At 43.1% G+C, this 17715-nt stretch overlaps 1 protein-coding gene across 2 annotated transcripts in view; it reads right to left on the reverse strand.

The window, feature by feature from the left end:
• ca8 (carbonic anhydrase 8) overlaps positions 1 to 17715 on the reverse strand; it is a 62481-nt gene that overhangs the window by 18020 nt on the left and 26746 nt on the right. For both annotated transcript variants that reach the window (XM_033019777.1, XM_033019776.1), the window contains exons 6-9: positions 12480 to 12542; positions 8577 to 8625; positions 8357 to 8469; positions 518 to 685 (exon numbers count right to left, since the gene is read on the reverse strand). In XM_033019777.1, coding sequence (XP_032875668.1) covers positions 551 to 685; positions 8357 to 8469; positions 8577 to 8625; positions 12480 to 12542 — 360 coding nt within the window. In that variant the 3' untranslated portion in view covers positions 518 to 550. The remainder of the gene's footprint in view (positions 1 to 517; positions 686 to 8356; positions 8470 to 8576; positions 8626 to 12479; positions 12543 to 17715) is intronic.

Here is a 17715-nt window from a genome sequence, read left to right on the forward strand (position 1 = left end):
TGTTATTAACTGACGAAGTGTTTTAAAAGAAACTATAAAAAACATCCCCAAAACAGGAATAATTGGGGTTTTATTTAATTTGTTTGATACAAAAAAAGTGATAATAACCTACTATCTAAAATTGGATAACATCGCATTGAACTGCATTAGTCAAATAAAAAATTGAGCACAGTACACTATTTACCTGTTCTGAATAAAATGTTCATGCAACTTAAAGAAATGGACACACATTTACTATGAAAATCTTAAGATACCACAAGTGAGGAATTTTACTCCAATGTTTAGAGATGTTGAGATTTTCTTTAATGTCGATTTATTCACAATGTTTCAGCAAAGAATAAAAGTAGAAGTGTACTGATCTCCAATTTAAGGACAATCATATCTGTATGTGGCAAACTTGTCCAGGAGTGCAAAAGGTCTACAAAAACTTAAATAAACCTGTGGCGACCAGACTCCAGCAAATATTTTTGAGTAAAGCATTAATAGCATGTTTGAAGCAGGAAAGTTTGAAGGTTACCTGAAGCTGATTATGTTTATTACTGCTGATTCTTTATTGGAATGCAGATCTGATGATTCGGTCACTGAGTGGCTGTGTTGGTCTAAAGTTGTCTCCTAAAATCCCATCACATCCTTCAGGTAGTTCTGCTCCCTTTATGTGAGAACGTACCCTTCTAAACTCTTCTATCTGGAAAGAATGAAATTGGAAGCAAAGAAACATTTGATAAATGTTTTATGCTGTTAATATTTTTACATCTGATCTTCTGAACCAATGATTACTATGGCCACAACTTGCATATCTTGTGCCTTTGGATAGTAACAAGCTACTTCAAGTTGTTCAGGTTGTGAAAATTGAATCAGTGTTAACTTGGTCAATATCTTCCCTTGCAGCACATTTATGGCCTCACTTTCCTATGTGCGACTTCTAGTGATTCGTAAATTTGTATCGAGGTCTGACAAGAGTGCACTGGCCTGAAATGCTTATTCTGATTCTCTCCCTTCAGATGCCATCTGAACATTTTCAGCATTTCTTTTATTTTTATATTATAGGATCACATGACCAAAGTATAATACAAATTAATTGATGGCAGATAAAGTTCCAACAAATTATGGCAAAAAGGAAATTTGGAAAACTCCTTAAGTTGGCAATAAAATTAAAGTAAGCCCTTTGCACAATATGTCTAGGAAAAAGTAACTGATCACCCGGCCCCACCTCTCTTCAAACCTTCTCCCTCCCACTCCAGTCAGTTTGAAGCAGGGTCCTGATCATAGATCAGTAGATGTTGTTTACTTTGGTTTTCAGAAAGCCTTTGCTAGCAGACCACAAATTAGGCTGCTAAGGAAGATGAGAGCACACGGTATCAAAGGGCAGATGGACCCTGGACACTGGACCCACTGCAGTTGATCATGGAGCAAAATCAACTCCTACATCGACAAAAACCTGGACCCACTGCAGTTCGCGTACCGCCACAACAGATCAACGGTGGATGCGATCTCGCTGGCCCTCCACTCCGCACTGGACCACTTGGACAACAAAAACTCATATGTCAGGCTGTTATTCATTGATTACAGCTCAGCATTTAACACAATCATCCCCTCCAAACTGGTTACCAAACTCGCAGAACTGGGTCTCTGCGCATCCCTCTGCAACTGGATCCTCGACTTCCTCGTCCACAGACTACAGTCTGTTCGTATTGGTGGAAATGTGTCAGCCTCAATAACAATCAGCACGGGAGCACCTCAAAGCTGCGTGCTCAGCCCCATGCTGTACTCACTCTATACCCATGACTGCGTAGCGAACCACAGTGCAAACTCCATCATCAAGTTCGCTGATGACACCACTATTGTGGGGCGTATCACTGATGGGGATGTCAGAGTACAGAAGAGAGATCGAGCAACTGTCCATATGGTGCTAGCGCAATAACCTGGCCCTCAACACCAGCAAAACCAAGGAACTGATTATGGACTTTGGAAGGAGGAGGAGGGGGACCCACATCCCCATTTATATCAACGGGTCGATGGTTGAAAGGGTCAAGAACTTCAAATTCCTGGGCGTGCACATCTCTGAAGATCTTTCCTGGTCCGAGAACACTAACGCAATTATCAAAAAGCTCATCAGCGCCTCTACTTCCTGAGAAGATTACGGAGAGTCGGATTGTCAAGGAAGACTCTCTCTAACTTTTACAGGTGCACAGTCGAGAGCATGCTGACCGGTTGCATCGTGGCTTGGTTTGGCAATTTGAGCGCCCTGGAGAGGAAAAGACTACAAAAAGTAGTAAACACTGCCCAGTCCATCATCGGCTCTGACCTTCCTTCCATCGAGGGGATTTATCGCAGTCGCTGCCTCAAAAAGACTGGCAGTATCATCAAAGACCCACACCATCCTGGCCACACACTCATCTCCCTGCTACCTTCAGGTAGAAGGTATAGGAGCCTGAAGACTGCAACAACCAGGTTCAGGAATACCTACTTCCCCTCAGCCATCAGGCTATTAAACCTGGCTCGGATAAAACTCTTGATTATTAGCAACCACTTTCTGTTATTTGCACTACCAGTTTATTTATTCATGTGTGTATATATTTATATCATGGTATATGGACACATTTATCTGTTTTGTAGTAAATGCCTACTATTTTCTGTGTGCTTAAGCAAAGCAAGAATTTCATTGTCCTATACAGGGACACATGACAATAAACTCACTTGAACTTGAACTTGATACTAGCATGGATAGCAGGTTGGCTGGATGGCAGAACACAAAGAGTGGCAATAAAGGGGGCTTTTTCTGGTTGGCTGCCAGTGACTAGTGGAGTTCCGCAAGGGGACGTTACTCTTCACGTTGTATATTAATGATTTGGATGAGGAGATTGAAGGCTTTGTGGCCAAGTTTGCGGATGACACGAAAATAGGTGGAACGGCAGGTAATGTAGAGAAAGCAGGGACTCTGCAGAAGGACGGACAGGTTGGGAGAGTGGGTAGAAAAGTGGCAGATGGAATATAGTGTAGCAAAGTGTGGAGTCAAGCATTTTGGTAGTAGGAATAAAGATGTAGACTATTTTCTAAATGGGGAGAGAATCCAGAAATCGGAGGTACAAAGGGACTTAGGAGTGCTGGTGCTGGATACTCAAAAAGTTAATCTGCAAGTTTAATCAGTAGTAAAGAAAGCAAACTCAATGCTGGCATTTATTTCAAGAGGGCTTGTATACAAAAACAGGGATGTAATGTTGAGGCTCAATAAAGCGCATGGTAAAGCCACATTTGGAATATTGTGAGCAATTTTGGGCACAATACCTGAGGAAGGATGTGCTGGCTCTGGAGAGGGTCCTGAAGAGGTTTACAAGAATGATCCCAAGATTGAGTAGGTTAACCTATGATGAGCGTTTGTCAGCACTGGGTCTGTACTCGCTGGAGTTTAGAAGAATGAGGGGGGACCTCATTGAAACATACAGAGTAGTGAAAGGCCTGGATAGAGTGGATGTGGAGAGGATGCTTCCACTAGTGGGAGAGTCTGGGACGTTCTTTGAGGAAGTAAATGAGTGGGATTTCTTTTGGCAGAGGGAGGTGAATCTGTGGAATTGCTTCCCAAAGAAGGCTGTGGAGGCTGTCAGTGGATTTTTAAAGGCAGAGATAGGTGGATTCTTCATTAGTACAGGTGTCAGAGGTTATGGGGAAAAGGCAGGAGAATGGGGTTAGGAAGGAGAGAGATCAGACATGATTGAATGTCAGTGTAGACTTATTGGGCCGAATGGCCAAATTCGACTCCTATCACTTAAACCAACATTTGCAGTTCCTTGAGTCCAGCATGAAGCAAGAGGTGTTTTATGCAAATAGTGAAGGCATTCCATGGCTGCAATAATGTTGGGATGGAAGGTGGCAGACAAGGTCAGGGAACATTTATTGTGAATACCTTTTGGGCCTGTCCCACTTAGGTGATTTTTTAGGCAACTACAGGCGACTAGTTTGTTGCCACATGTTCGCTGGGAGTAGTCTCCTCAGTCGCGCAAAAAGTCATAGCGTCTTTCTGGACGCCGCTAAATCTTCAACATGTTGAACATTTTTCGGCGACAGTGGGTTTGACGCCAATGAGCATAGCTTGGACTTCTCCTGACGTAGGTGCTGTCGTAGGTTGTCACTAAGATGACGTAGGTTGTTGCCGGTTTTTCGGCAACCTGCTACGACTGTGACAGTCACCGGCAGTTGCCAAAAAAAAATCACCAAGTAGGACAGACCAATTAGTACCACTGATGTGATTCATTTCATAGGGCAATTAACAGGCAACTAAATTGTATACATCTGCTAACATGTGTAGGGCCGACTGGGACAAGGACAGACTTCCTTCTGTGAAGGGCATTACTGAACCAGTCGAGTTGTTAAGATAATCCTGTAGTTTCCCTATTATCTTTACTTTCCAGGTTAGTTATTAACTGAATGTAAATGGTGAGATTGGAACTTGGTTGCTGGCAACATCAGTTCAGGCCTCTGGATTACAAGTCCTATTATGCAGCCACTGTGTTACTCTGCCCCATGAATTCCTTCTTTCAAAATAAAAAGACAAGATTATCAATCAGGTAATTAAAAAAAAAAAAATGTATGTACAATAATAAAATTAGCCTTTTTTTTTCAAATGACAATGAAGGTCAAATTGCCCGACAGTTAGAAGTGTTCCCTTATAACACATTCTGGGAATTCAGAATGTCTAAATTGTAGCAAATGCGTTGAACAATTTTGTTGACCATTAAAAAATTTCAAGAATTCCTTATTGGCATCCATTGGCTCATACCCGTGTCATTTGGAGGCAGTATCTTACTGCACAATGTTTTACTGACAATACATTATGATAACAGTTGTCAGCATTAAATTACACTGGATCAGGAGCCAGAGCACCAAGCAATTTTCAGATCACAATACAAGATCCCCATTTTCAATTTTCATAAAAATATGGAATTTATTACCTAAATTTATTTTTGCTTTATAGACAATTTATCCAAACTATTGTTTTTAAAAAAAGGCCTTAGAATGGAAATAGCACAATAGGTTATATATCTGGGTTACTGCCATAACACCTTTCCAAAAAGAGAAAGGTGTTATGGCATTATGGATTGATAAAGGATGGATAGTTTGAGGCAACCTTCCACTCACATTGACCAACCCCAAAGCTATCCTTCCAAATGCACAATATTTTTATGACTATGGCCAATGACCAAGGCTTCAATTCTGCATCTGTCCTGCAAGCAAAGTATTAAGATGGACACAAAATGCTGGCGTATCTCAGCGGGACAGGCCGCATCTCTGGAGAGGAATGAGTGGCATTTTGGGTCGAGACCCTTCTTCAGACTAATCAGGGGAAAGGGAAACGAGAGATTGTTTCCCTTTCCACTGACCAGTCTGAAGAAGGGACCCGCGGAGTTACGCTAGCATTTTGCGTCTATCTTTAGATTAAACCTGCATCTGTAGTTCCTTCCTACACAAAGCATTTCAAGACCCTGTTCCCATTATTACTCCGTAGTCTTGTGCTGTCAATGGCCTGTTTACTGATGTCAATTATCAAATACATTTAAAAGAGTTGAAATTGATTTAAGTCATAAGGTCATAAGTGATAGGAGTAGAATTAAACCATTTGGCCCATCAAGTCTACGCCACTCAATCATGGCAGATCTATCTCTCCCTCCCAACCCCATTCTCCTGCCTTCTCCCCATAACCTCTGATGCCTGTACTAATCAAGAATTGAGCTCTGCCTTGAAACTATCCATTGACTTGGCCTCCACAGCCTTCCAAGGCAAAGAATTCCACAGATTCACCACCCTGACTAAATAAATTATCCTCACCTTCTTCCTAAAAGAAAGTCCTTTAATTCTGAGCAACTGAGATTAAAATTAAAATACTATATGCAAACATTAAGCAACTTATTTATTTTTAAATACAATGATTAAACAAAAGCACAAAACTTACCTTTAATGAATGCATTCACCAACTAGGACTGGTGTAAGAGAGGAACCAGATGAGAAATCTACCCACAACACAGCGACTCATGGAGTGGAGCAAGGAGTCAGACGTGCCTGCATCTAGCTCATTCCACACTTCTGAGCCATAGGCCAAAGCACTCTACCTCAATGTATTAAAGACCTCTTGCCAGTAGAGTAACTAATCAATGCATTTCTCATGAAAATAAATGATGCTTTGAGTCAAGATTGACTCGAATACAAACATTTTATTATGGTTGGCATGGAGTTGAAACACTGATCCGCTAAACAAAAATTATATGAAAGGATGAGTGAAATTAAATTTAAATTTCTCCATAAGAGCCTTCATCAATGAAATATTATGGGCTCAATGGCAAATTCATTGACATACACAAAGTTGATGGGTGAAACTATTCAATATTTTTCTATCCTGTTGGATTTCAGAGTTCATTATTGTCATGGTTTTCAATGAAACCCATCAAAATGGAAACCTTGCATCAGTGGTAAGCAAGTTATCGGAGGGGATTCATATGCATTTGTAAAGGCAAGGACTGGTTAAGGATAGTCAGCATGGCTTTATGCGTGGGAAATCATGTCTCACCAATCTTAGCTTTTTTGAAATGGTGACAAGAAGATTGATGTGGGTGGTGTGGTTAACGTTGTCTGTGTGAACTTTAGCAAGGTCTTTGACAAGTAACTTCATGGTCGCCTAGTTTGGAAGGTTAGATCTTCCAAATGATCCAGGGTGAGCTAGCCACTTGGATACAGAATTAAAGGTAGGACACTTCTTCTTCTGTCGTATGTCTTTTAGACCTGCAGCTCCGTTGAGGCGAGGCAGGCCAACGTGTCATTGTCCAGGTCAATCAGACCTCATTCACAATTCGGTGGCCAGTGATTGGGGCAACTGGTGACTATGTGCTCCACTGTCTGTGTTGGGTCCCCACACTCGCAGGAGGCGCTGTCCACAAGGCCCCACCTCTTCATCGCTACTCCATAGCGTCCGATGCCTGTCCTCAAGCGGTTGAGGGTTGTCCACTGCTTTCGGGGCAGGTCCTGGCCAGGGACGTCCATGGGGTCATTGATGTACTGGCGTAGGACACAGGGTGGTGAAAGTAGAGGGTTGTTTATCAGTAACGAGCGGTGTGCCATAGGGAGTACCAGGACACTGCTTTTCATTTATATTAATAAGTTATTTGTGAATGTAGGTGGCATGGATTGGAAGTTTCAAGATGACACCCAAAATTGGTGCTACAGTGAACAGTGAAGAAGGTTATCTATGCAGATCTTGAACAAGTAGGTCAATGGGTTAAGGTATGACACATATGGTTTAATTCAGATAAATACAGGGTGTTGAATTTTGGTAAGACAAACCAGGGCAGATTACATGGTAAACGGTAGCATCCCAGGGATTGGTGTAGAACAGAAAGTGGTGCACGTACATTGATCCATGAAAGGACAACACAAGTGGATAGGATATTGAATATAGCATATAGCATGCTTACCTTCCTCAATCAGGGAATTGAGTACAGTGTTGGTACCTCATGTTACAAGATGCTGGTAAAAGTTAAGATTTAGTGTACTTGTGCAGTTCTGGTTGCCCTGCTATAGGAAGGACATCATTAAACTAGCAAGGCTGCAAAAACATTCAAGTATATTACTGGGAGAGAGGGATTGAGTTATAAAGGAAGGCTGGATAGGCCAGGAACTTTATCCTTGTCGGAGACTAAGGAAGGACTGCAGGGCCACTTCCTTGCTATATTGCTCTATGTCTAAAGTTTTTTTTAAATCTGCAATAGTATTTATAAACTAGAAATATCCCATTGCTCAATATCAATGGCTTTGCAAACTAACATCAGTAAAACGTTAGCGGGTCTCTGCGTCACAGATGTTATAGGGCTTTGTTTTGCACAAGAGTGGTTTCTCCAATTCCTACATCTTAAAGTAACTACACAATGTTTTATTGTCCATACAGCATCTGGTAAACCTTGAAATTGTAAAGGTGTTAATTCATACAAATTCTCTCTAATCCTAATGATTAGGATGGACTGCATACATATATCAAGATATTCTGAATGTTTAATTCAACTACAGATGGGTAAAATTTAAAGAGCCATATTTCCAACGTGGCTAAAATTTAGGAAATAGACAATTTGTCTCATTACACAACTTCAAACAATGACATTCACCAACAAAAGTAGAAAACACACAACATAGCTTTTTTTTTGATTGATCCTAATAGTCACATAGCTGCAGTTGATCAGTTTAGAAAAAAATGATTTAAATCAACTACTTCATCTTTGACCTTTGCTTTGAATCTGTGTAGGTGGTAGACTTCCAAGGCTGTAACCTTTACTTAAAAGATAACGCTCTAGAAAGGCAGATTTTGTGCTTCGTTGAATACCTGCAGCTGAGAGATGGTTAAAGGGTATCGAAATAGTATCCAGGCCACGTTTTCACTGCACGGAGGGATGGTCAGAGAGCCTTCATACACCCAGTAGTCCCGAAGGAGTGGATCTAAAGCATTGACAAAACAAGAGAAATTGAAGACATTGTTTGCACAAACTTCTACCTAATGCTTTATTACTTTGAATTAATTTTATATATTATAAAAATAAACTTACCAGGAAGTAATGTATTAGGATTAAAACATGGCATGGTTTTCAATTTTCCCTAAATAATAATAAAAATCAATTTATGGCCACAAATAAAAATTAAACACGCATGAAAAAAAATCACTCAGTAGTCAAACGACGATATATTCCCAGAAATTCATACACAGTTGCTAGTGCTGAAGGCATGATGAGGCAAGGGCTCAATAAGTGTTCGGCACGGACTAGAAGGGCCGAGTTGGCCTGTTTCCGTGCTGTAATTGTTATATGGTTATATTGAATTGAATTGAATTGAATCCTTTATTTGTCATTCAGACCTTTCGGTCTGAACGAAATGCTGTTGCCTGCAGCCATACATGTAATAATAACAAAACACAATAAACACAAATTAACATCCACCACAGTGAGTTCACCAAACACCTCCTCACTGTGATGGAGGCAAAAGTCTTAGAGTTACTGTCTCTTCCCTCCTCTTCTCCCTCTGCGCCGAGGCGATACCCCACCGGGCGATGGCATCAGTCCCGTGGTTCAAGCTCCGCGGCCCGGGGGTGGTCGAAGCTGCCCGCAGCTGTTGCAACGGGTGCTCCGGAAAACAGGCACCAGCCTGTGACCTGCGAGCTCCCGACATTGTCCTCCACTGGCCCGCGGCCGAGCCCCGGATCCAGGTCGCCGCCGCCAGAACGCCGCCTCAGCCGCCGTAGCACCATCTCCGCCCCGCACCGGGCCGCCCACAAGGCAGCGTCTCAGCCCCGCACCGGGCTGCCCCCACGAGAGCACCTTCCAGCCGGGAGCCGGTCCGCCCACACGGCAGCGTCTCAGCCCCGCACCGGGCTGCTCACACGGGAGCGCCTTCCAGCCGGTAGCCGTGCCGCTCACTCAGGAGTGTCTCAGCTCCGCGCCGTCCGCCCTCACCGGAGCGCCAAGTCGTGCCGCTACCCGGACGTCGCCACAGCTCGAAGACGGCCAGCCTCGCGTTGGTGAGTCCTGGCTGGCTCTACCTCCGGACCCTCGAGGTCGGTCGCAGGTTGGAAGCCGCCAGCTCCGCCATTAGGCCTCAGCGCAGACGGGGGAAGAGAAGGGGGATACGACAAAAAGTCGCATTCCCCCGAAGGGAGAGACAGAAAGCTCTGTTTCACCCTCCCCCCACACACATAACACCACCTAATAACCAAAAAAATTACTAAACTAGACAAAAAAAACAACACAAAAAGTAAAAACAGACAGACTGCAGGCGAGCCGCAGCTGTATCACAGCGCCGCCACTTCCGCCTCATGCAGAAATATGGTTATAATATACCTATCCACTTTTGAAATTCAATTCCATTGAAGTCAACCAACTCAGTGAAAAACAATGATTTCCTAGTTGATGGTTTTGTATCAACATTATCCTTGTTTTAAGCTAACACAACCATTTAAACAATAAATCTCAATTCACAACTAACATTTGGAAGCAAATCCACATAATTTCATGAGCATTTCCCTCACTAAACCGCATTTCAAGAATGCATCCATAAAATTTGTTCTAATATGACTGAATAATTCTCATAATGAATGTACTCCCCAAAAAATAATTTTCACTTCTTCCTCTCCGAAAGATGTTAGTTTCATCTGGGTTAGAGATCGCTTATTCCTCATGCAGAAACAAAAAACTGCTGATTACTGGTTAATGCATAAAAGGACACAAAATGCTGGTCTAACTATGCAGGTCAGGCAGCATCTCTGGATAGGTGCAGTTTCGGGTTGAGACCCTTCTTCAGTCTGGTTGTGTGTGGAGGGGGAGGGGGGGAGGGGAGAAGAAACCTGTAAAAGGGGAGAGGCAGGATAAAACATGGTAGGCAATAGATCAACATAGTTAAGGGGGTTTATTGATAAATAGATGGTTGGAACAAAGGCCAGAGATAAGAACAGGAGGTGCGAGACAGGTTTGAAGAGTTGTGGATTGTAAAGCTAGAGGGAGGAAGGCTCACGGTCTGGGGAGAATTAGAGGTTATCTAAAATTGGAGAATTCAATTTTCATATCATTGGGTTGTAAGCTACCCAAGCGGAAATACATGGTGATGTTCCTCCAGCTTACGTATATCCTCACTCCAGCAATGAAGAAATCCCAGGACAGAAAGGTCAGTATGAGATGCAACAAAACACACACACCAAAGGGGCAATTTGATTTTGAAGCTATGCTATCATGCCTGGCTAACATTACGATATCACGTAGTACAACTTTCCAGAGTAGGGAACATCATTAAATATCACTTGCATGATACTGGTATCTAAGTGAAGACCACCTACAGCTAAGATCAAGGATAAATTCTTAATAACATGATTCAACAAACCCCATTTGCCCTCTCTACAACCTTAATAAAATCTCAGTTTGTAAGGTACATTCACCTTACTCTACAATTAACAGAAGACAAAAAATTAAACATTTAGTTGCCTTGAAGAGATGGACATTAATGGGTTGATTTTGTGCTCAACAGAAAGCTTATGTGTGATCTCCCAGTGGTGAACTTGCAGGGAAGAAACTAGCTTAATTTTTAGTATCTCGGTCACAAAAAAGAAAAATAACATTTGATAACCAGTTTCACAAAGATAAACAAAGTTCTGGCGTAACTCAGCGGGTCAGGCAGCATCTATGCAGAATATAGATGATCAATGTTTTTGGTCGGACCTTTCTTCAGACTGATTTTAGTGGGGTCAGTGGAGAATAGAAGGCCAAAAGAGTGTTTGGGGCAGGGAAAAGTCTGGTAAGTGATAGGTAGATACAGGTGAAGGAGTATATATTTGGCAGATGGCTGGACATTAAATTAAATTCTCCACTTTTAATTCTCCACCAACATTAACCAACAAAAATCCACCCTCCCCTCCCTTCCCATGCTCCAGCTGGGTGCATACCCATTTCTCCGTTTTTGGAGTTTACTTTCAAATTGAATGTTACATCTTTTATATTAGAAAGGCGATTAGACCTCAAAATATATATTTCATTGCAAAGCACGGAGGATATCCCTGGGAAAAGGAAAGCATCATAGTATGTTTGTGCAACAGATTCCTTCCTTTCTGGCACGTCTTTCATCATTTTAGCGGAAATTAGATAGTCCAACTGTCCGTAATAAATTACAGCGCATAGTTAACAAAGCATCCAAAATCATCAGCACTCCCCTTCCATCAATAGAATCACTCCATCACAAACGGTCCGTGTCAAGGGTGAAGAAAATCATCTCTGATCCCTCCCACCCAGCTCACCACATCTTCCACCTGCTGCCATCAGGAAGGCGCTACAGCTCACTGCCCGCCAAGACATCTCGATTTAAAAACAGTTTTTACCCACACGCAATCCGAATTCTGAACACACTATGACAACAGCACATATCCTCCCCATGCATGTACTGTATATTGTATGATGTTGTGTTTTATGTTATGTTTGACGGGAATCAGCCTACCTTGTAACATCCTGTACTGAACCTGAATTCCACCAGCTTGACTGTGGTCATTAAATAATCTAATCTAATCTAATGCTGCATGGGAAACAACAATCTTATCAGTTCCCCATGTGGCTGAGTCCCTCTCACTGCTTCATCATGCCTAGTGAATAATGCAAGAGCAAATCACTGAACAAGCGAGTTCGCAATTATGTTCATTTGAGAATGTAAAGCAACTGTCGTCAAAGCAGTACCAATGAGACGTGCTCCTTCTCTCGGCAGCAGAAGGCCACATGACCCAAATCATACAAGCTACATTTTTATTGTGTTAACTTGCTTTATGTTTTTTTGTTTACCCAATTTTATGCTGCTTTCCTTTTCCCGATCATGTGCATATAAAACTGAGCTGCTTGTGCTAGTTTCCTTTATCTTACTTATAAGGACGTTGAGTCATCTGTCCAATATTTTTGTTCCTTCTCCAGAAAAAATGATTTATAGCATACCTTGTATTGAATTTCCTGAAGGATTTCTGTGACTGCCTTTAGGCCGAAGTGTTCCTTTCCTATCTGTGTCAAATAAAAATAGTCATTTATGCACAACCATAAAAGTGTGAAAAGGGAGAATTAAAAACATTCACACATCAAGTGGACTGCCGTACATACTGGTATTACATGCATGAATAATATTTACATATTGCACATAATGACACTGAATCTCATCCTTTATTCTATTTACAGTAAGTCACCATATATCAGTACCCAGGACCACTAAATCACTGAATAGAAATAAAATACATTTTAAGCTGCCATGCGGATTTTTATTTGAAAATTAAAATGACTACATCATACCCTGAGACGCAAGGAAAATCTACTCCTAATTTGAGGAAGGACATTCTTGCTATTGAGGGAAAGCAGCGTAGGTTCACCAGGTTAATTCCCGGGATGGCGGGACTGACATTTGATGAGGGGCTTGTTTTCACAGAGGCCCAGGACCGTTGGAGACAGTGGAGGAGGGTCAGGGCGGTGAGTACTTAAATCGGGCACGGGGCTTGTTTTCACAGAGGCCCAGGACCGTTGGAGACAGTGGAGGAGGGTCAGGGCGGTGAGTACTTAAATCGGGCACGGGGCTTGTTTTCACAGAGGCCCAGGACCGTTGGAGACAGTGGAGGAGGGTCAGGGCGGTGAGTACTTAAATCAGGCACGGGGCTTGTTTTCACAGAGGCCCAGGACCGTTGGAGACAGTGGAGGAGGGTCAGGGCGGTGAGTACTTAAATCGGGCACGGGGCTTGTTTTCACAGAGGCCCAGGACCGTTGGAGACAGTGGAGGAGGGTCAGGGCGGTGAGTACTTAAATCGGGCACGGGGCTTGTTTTCACAGAGGCCCAGGACCGTTGGAGACAGTGGAGGAGGGTCAGGGCTTACCAATTCCCGTAACGTTCCACACTCCATAGGGAGGGTTTCTGGGGAAGCCGCTGATTGGTGGAGGCAGACTAGAGGAAGCAGCTGATTGGGTGCAACCTCAGGTTAGCATTTCTGCTTTCTGGTTAAAGGTACAGTGCTTTAGTAAACGTACAGTGAGCTAAGGGTACAGTGGGCTAAAGGTACAGTGCTTTTTGTTTATATAATAAAGGTACAGTTTAAAGGGCAAGAGGGAGCAGTTGTTGCGAGTCAGATACCTGCTGATTTCTCCCAGCAGTTTCTATTGTATTGTACTGGTATCGGATCCAGGGTAAGGCGAGAGAATGACAGTCAGAGCAGTGTACTGTTCTGGATGTCAGATGTGGGAGGTCATGGTGTCGGATGGCCCTCCAGACGTCCACATCTGCACCAGGTGCAGAGAGATGGGGCTCCTAAGGGACCGTATTAGGTTCCTGGAGCAGCAGCTCGATGACCTCTGTCTTGTCAGGGAGAGTGACGAGGTCATAGAGGGGAGTTATAGGGAGGTGGTCACTCCAAAACCACAGGAGAGAGACATGTGGGTCACGCTAAGGAAGGGCAAGGGGCAGAGGCAGGAACGAGGGAGTACTCCAATGTCGGTACACCTTGCAAATAAGTACTCCTGTTTGAGTACGGATGAGGATGACAGCCTACCCGGGAGTAGCAACAGCGGACGGGCCTCCAGCACAGAGACCGGCCCTGTTGCTCCGAAAGGTAGGGAAAAAAAGAAGAGGGCAATAGTAATTGGGGACTCTATTGTTAGGGGGTCGGATAGGCGTTTCTGTGGACGCAGTCGGGAGACCAGGATGGTGGTCTGCCTCCCTGGTGCCAAGGTCTCGGACGTGTCTCAACGCATCCAAGATATCCTGAAATCAGAGGGAGAGGAGCCTGAGGTCGTGGTACATATTGGTACAAATGACATAGGTAAAAAAAGTGAAGAGGTCTTGAAGGGAGGATTTAGGGTGTTGGGAGGAGAGTTAAGGAAAAGGACCAAAAAGGTAACAATCTCAGGATTACTGCCTGTACCACGCGACAGTGAGAGTAAGAATGGAGCGAGGTGGAGGATAAATGCGTGGCTGAAAGACTGGTGCAGAGGGCAGGGATTCAAGTTTCTGGATCATTGGGACTTCTTTTGGGGAAGGTGGGACCTGTACAGAAAGGATGGGTTGCACTTGAACCTGAGGGGGACCAACATCCTGGCGGGGAAATTTGCAAAGGTCACTGGGGAGACTTTAAACTAGAATGGTTGGGGCGAGGGACTCAAATAGAGAAAGCTAGTAGACCGAATGGGAGGCAGGAAGCAGAAAAGGGAAGCACTCGGACACAAGAGGAGAAAGGAAAAAAAAGGAAATAAACAGAGAAGAAGACACGGGGGGTTTCTTAAATGTGCATATTTTAATGCTAGGAGCATTGTAAGAAAGGTGGATGAGCTTAGAGTCTGGATAGACACCTGGAAGTATGATGTTGTGGCGATCAGTGAAACATGGTTGCAGGAGGGCTGTGATTGGAAACTAAATATTCCAGGATTTCGTTGCTTCAGGTGTGATAGAATTGGAGGGGCAAGAGGTGGTGGTGTTGCATTGCTAGTCAGGGAAGATATTACAGCAGTGCTTTGGAAGGATAGATTGGAGGGCTCATCTAGGGAGGCTAGGGAAGCGGAAAATCAAAATGTGACAGGAGGATCCAGAATGTGTGAAGATAAAGCTCTAGATGTAAAAGGGGCAAAAACGGAAAGGAAGGGTAGTAAAAATCATCTGAAAGTGCTTTATCTAAATGCACGGAGTATTCGAAATAAGATAAATGAATTAACGGTGCAATTAAGTATATATAGTTATGATATCGTGGCCATTACGGAGACATGGCTGCAAGGGGATCAGGACTGGGAGTTAAATATAGAGGGGTACTCGACAATTAGAAAAGATAGACAGGAAAGAAAGGGAGGAGGGGTGGCCCTTTTAATAAGGGAGGGAATAACGGCAATAGAGAGGAAGGATATTGCGTTGAAGGATCAGGATAGTGAAACAGCTTGGGTACAGATAGAGAATAACAAGGGGAAAAAAACACTAGTGGGTGTAATTTATAGACCTCCAAATAGCTGTGACGCTGTTAGTCAGAACATAAATCTGCAAATAGTTGACGCATGTAAAAAGGGAACTGCTGTAATCATGGGGGACTTCAATTTTCATATTAATTGGGCAAACCAAACTGGGCAGGGTAGACTAGAGGAAGAGTTTATAGAATGTATTAGAGACGGGTTCCTAGAACAGTATGTCGCAGAACCGACTAGGGGGGAGGCAATCTTGGATCTGGTCCTGTGTAATGAAGCAGGATTAATTAAAAATGTCATAGTTAGGGACTCGTTGGGAACAAGTGACCACAATATGGTCGAATTCCATGTTCAAATAGAAGGGGAGCAGGTTGAAACTCAGGTTAGGGTGCTTAGTCTAAATAAGGGGGATTATGAAGGTATGAGGACTGAGCTGATCAAAGTTGACTGGGATAGCAGACTCAAGAATAAGACGGTACATGAGCAGTGGTGTACGTTTAAGGATCTACTGTATAAACTTCAAGAAAAATTTATTCCTATGAAGAAAAAAAGGGGTAAGGGTAAGAACAGTCAGCCATGGCTCAGTAAAACTATAAAGGATAGTATTCGGCTGAAGGCAAGGGCATATAAGGTAGCCAGAGATAGTGGGAGGGTAGAGGATTGGGAAGCATTTAAAGGTCAGCAAAAAATAACTAAGAGATTAATTAAGACGGGGAAAATAGACTATGAAAGGAATTTAGCGAACAACATAAAAACTAATAGTAAGAGTTTTTATAGCTATATAAAAAGAAAAAGGGTGGCTGAGGTGAACGTTGGTCCATTGGAGGGTGAGACTGGAGAGTTGTTGGTGGGGAACATGGAAATGGCAAAGGCATTAAACGAGTATTTTGTATCAGTCTTCACCATAGAAGACACAATAAATATTCCAACGCTGGATAAACAGGGGGCGGTAGGAATGGAGGAGCTAAATACTATTAAGATCACCAAGGAGGTGGTATTAGGGAAATTAATGAGACTGAAGGAGGATAAATCCCCTGGGCCTGATGGATTACATCCAAGGGTCTTGAGGGAGATAGCGGTGGGGATTGTGGATGCATTGGTGATAATTTTCCAAAACTCCCTGGAGGCAGGAACGGTCCCAGTGGATTGGAAAATGGCCAATGTAACACCTATATTTAAAAAAGGAAGTAAACAGAAGGCGGGTAACTATAGACCGGTTAGTCTAACATCGGTGGTGGGTAAAATGTTAGAGACAATTATTAAAGAAACACTAACGGGGCACTTGGATAAACATGACTTCATCGGACAGAACCAGCATGGTTTTGTGAAGGGGAAATCCTGTTTAACGAATCTGCTCGAATTCTTTGAGGAAGTAACAACCCGGGTGGATAAAGGGGAACCGGTGGATGTGGTATACTTGGACTTCCAAAAGGCTTTTGACAAGGTGCCACATAAGAGACTATTGCTAAAAATAAAAAATTATGGGATTGGGGGTAATATATTAGCATGGGTAGAGGATTGGCTAACAAATAGGAAGCAGAGAGTGGGGATAAATGGTTCATACTCGGGATGGCAACCGGTAACTAGCGGGGTTCCGCAAGGGTCGGTGCTGGGACCCCAGTTGTTCACAATTTATATAAATGATTTGGAGGAGGGAACCAAGTGTAATATATCAAAATTTGCGGACGATACAAAAATGGGAGGGAAAGTAGGGGATGAGGAGGATAGGAAGAGTCTGCAAAAGGATATAGATAAGCTAGGTGAGTGGGCAACAACTTGGCAGATGAAATTTAATACTAATAAATGTGAAGTCATTCACTTTGGGGAAAAAAATGATAGGGTAAGTTATTTTCTAAATGAGGAGGAGCTGCGTTGTAATGCAACGCAAAGGGATCTAGGGGTATTAGTACATGAATCACTAAAAGTCAGTATGCAGGTGCAGCAAGCAATCAGGAAGGCCAATGGAGTTTTGGCCTTTATTGCTAGGGGGATTGAGTATAAAAACACAGCGGTCTTGCTGCAGCTGTACACGGTATTAGTGAGACCACATTTGGAATACTGTGTACAGTTCTGGGGTCCATACTTAAGAAAGGATGTACTAGCCCTGGAGGCAGTGCAGCGAAGGTTTACAAGATTAATTCCTGCAATGAGGGGATTGACATATGAGGAAAGCTGGCATAAGCTGGAACTCTACTCTTTGGAGTTTAGAAGAATGAGAGGCGATCTCATTGAAACATATAAGATCGTGAGGGGCCTT

Source organism: Amblyraja radiata, chromosome 4, assembly GCF_010909765.2.
Source record: "Amblyraja radiata isolate CabotCenter1 chromosome 4, sAmbRad1.1.pri, whole genome shotgun sequence".
In the NCBI taxonomy this organism is placed as follows: Eukaryota; Metazoa; Chordata; class Chondrichthyes; order Rajiformes; family Rajidae; genus Amblyraja; species Amblyraja radiata.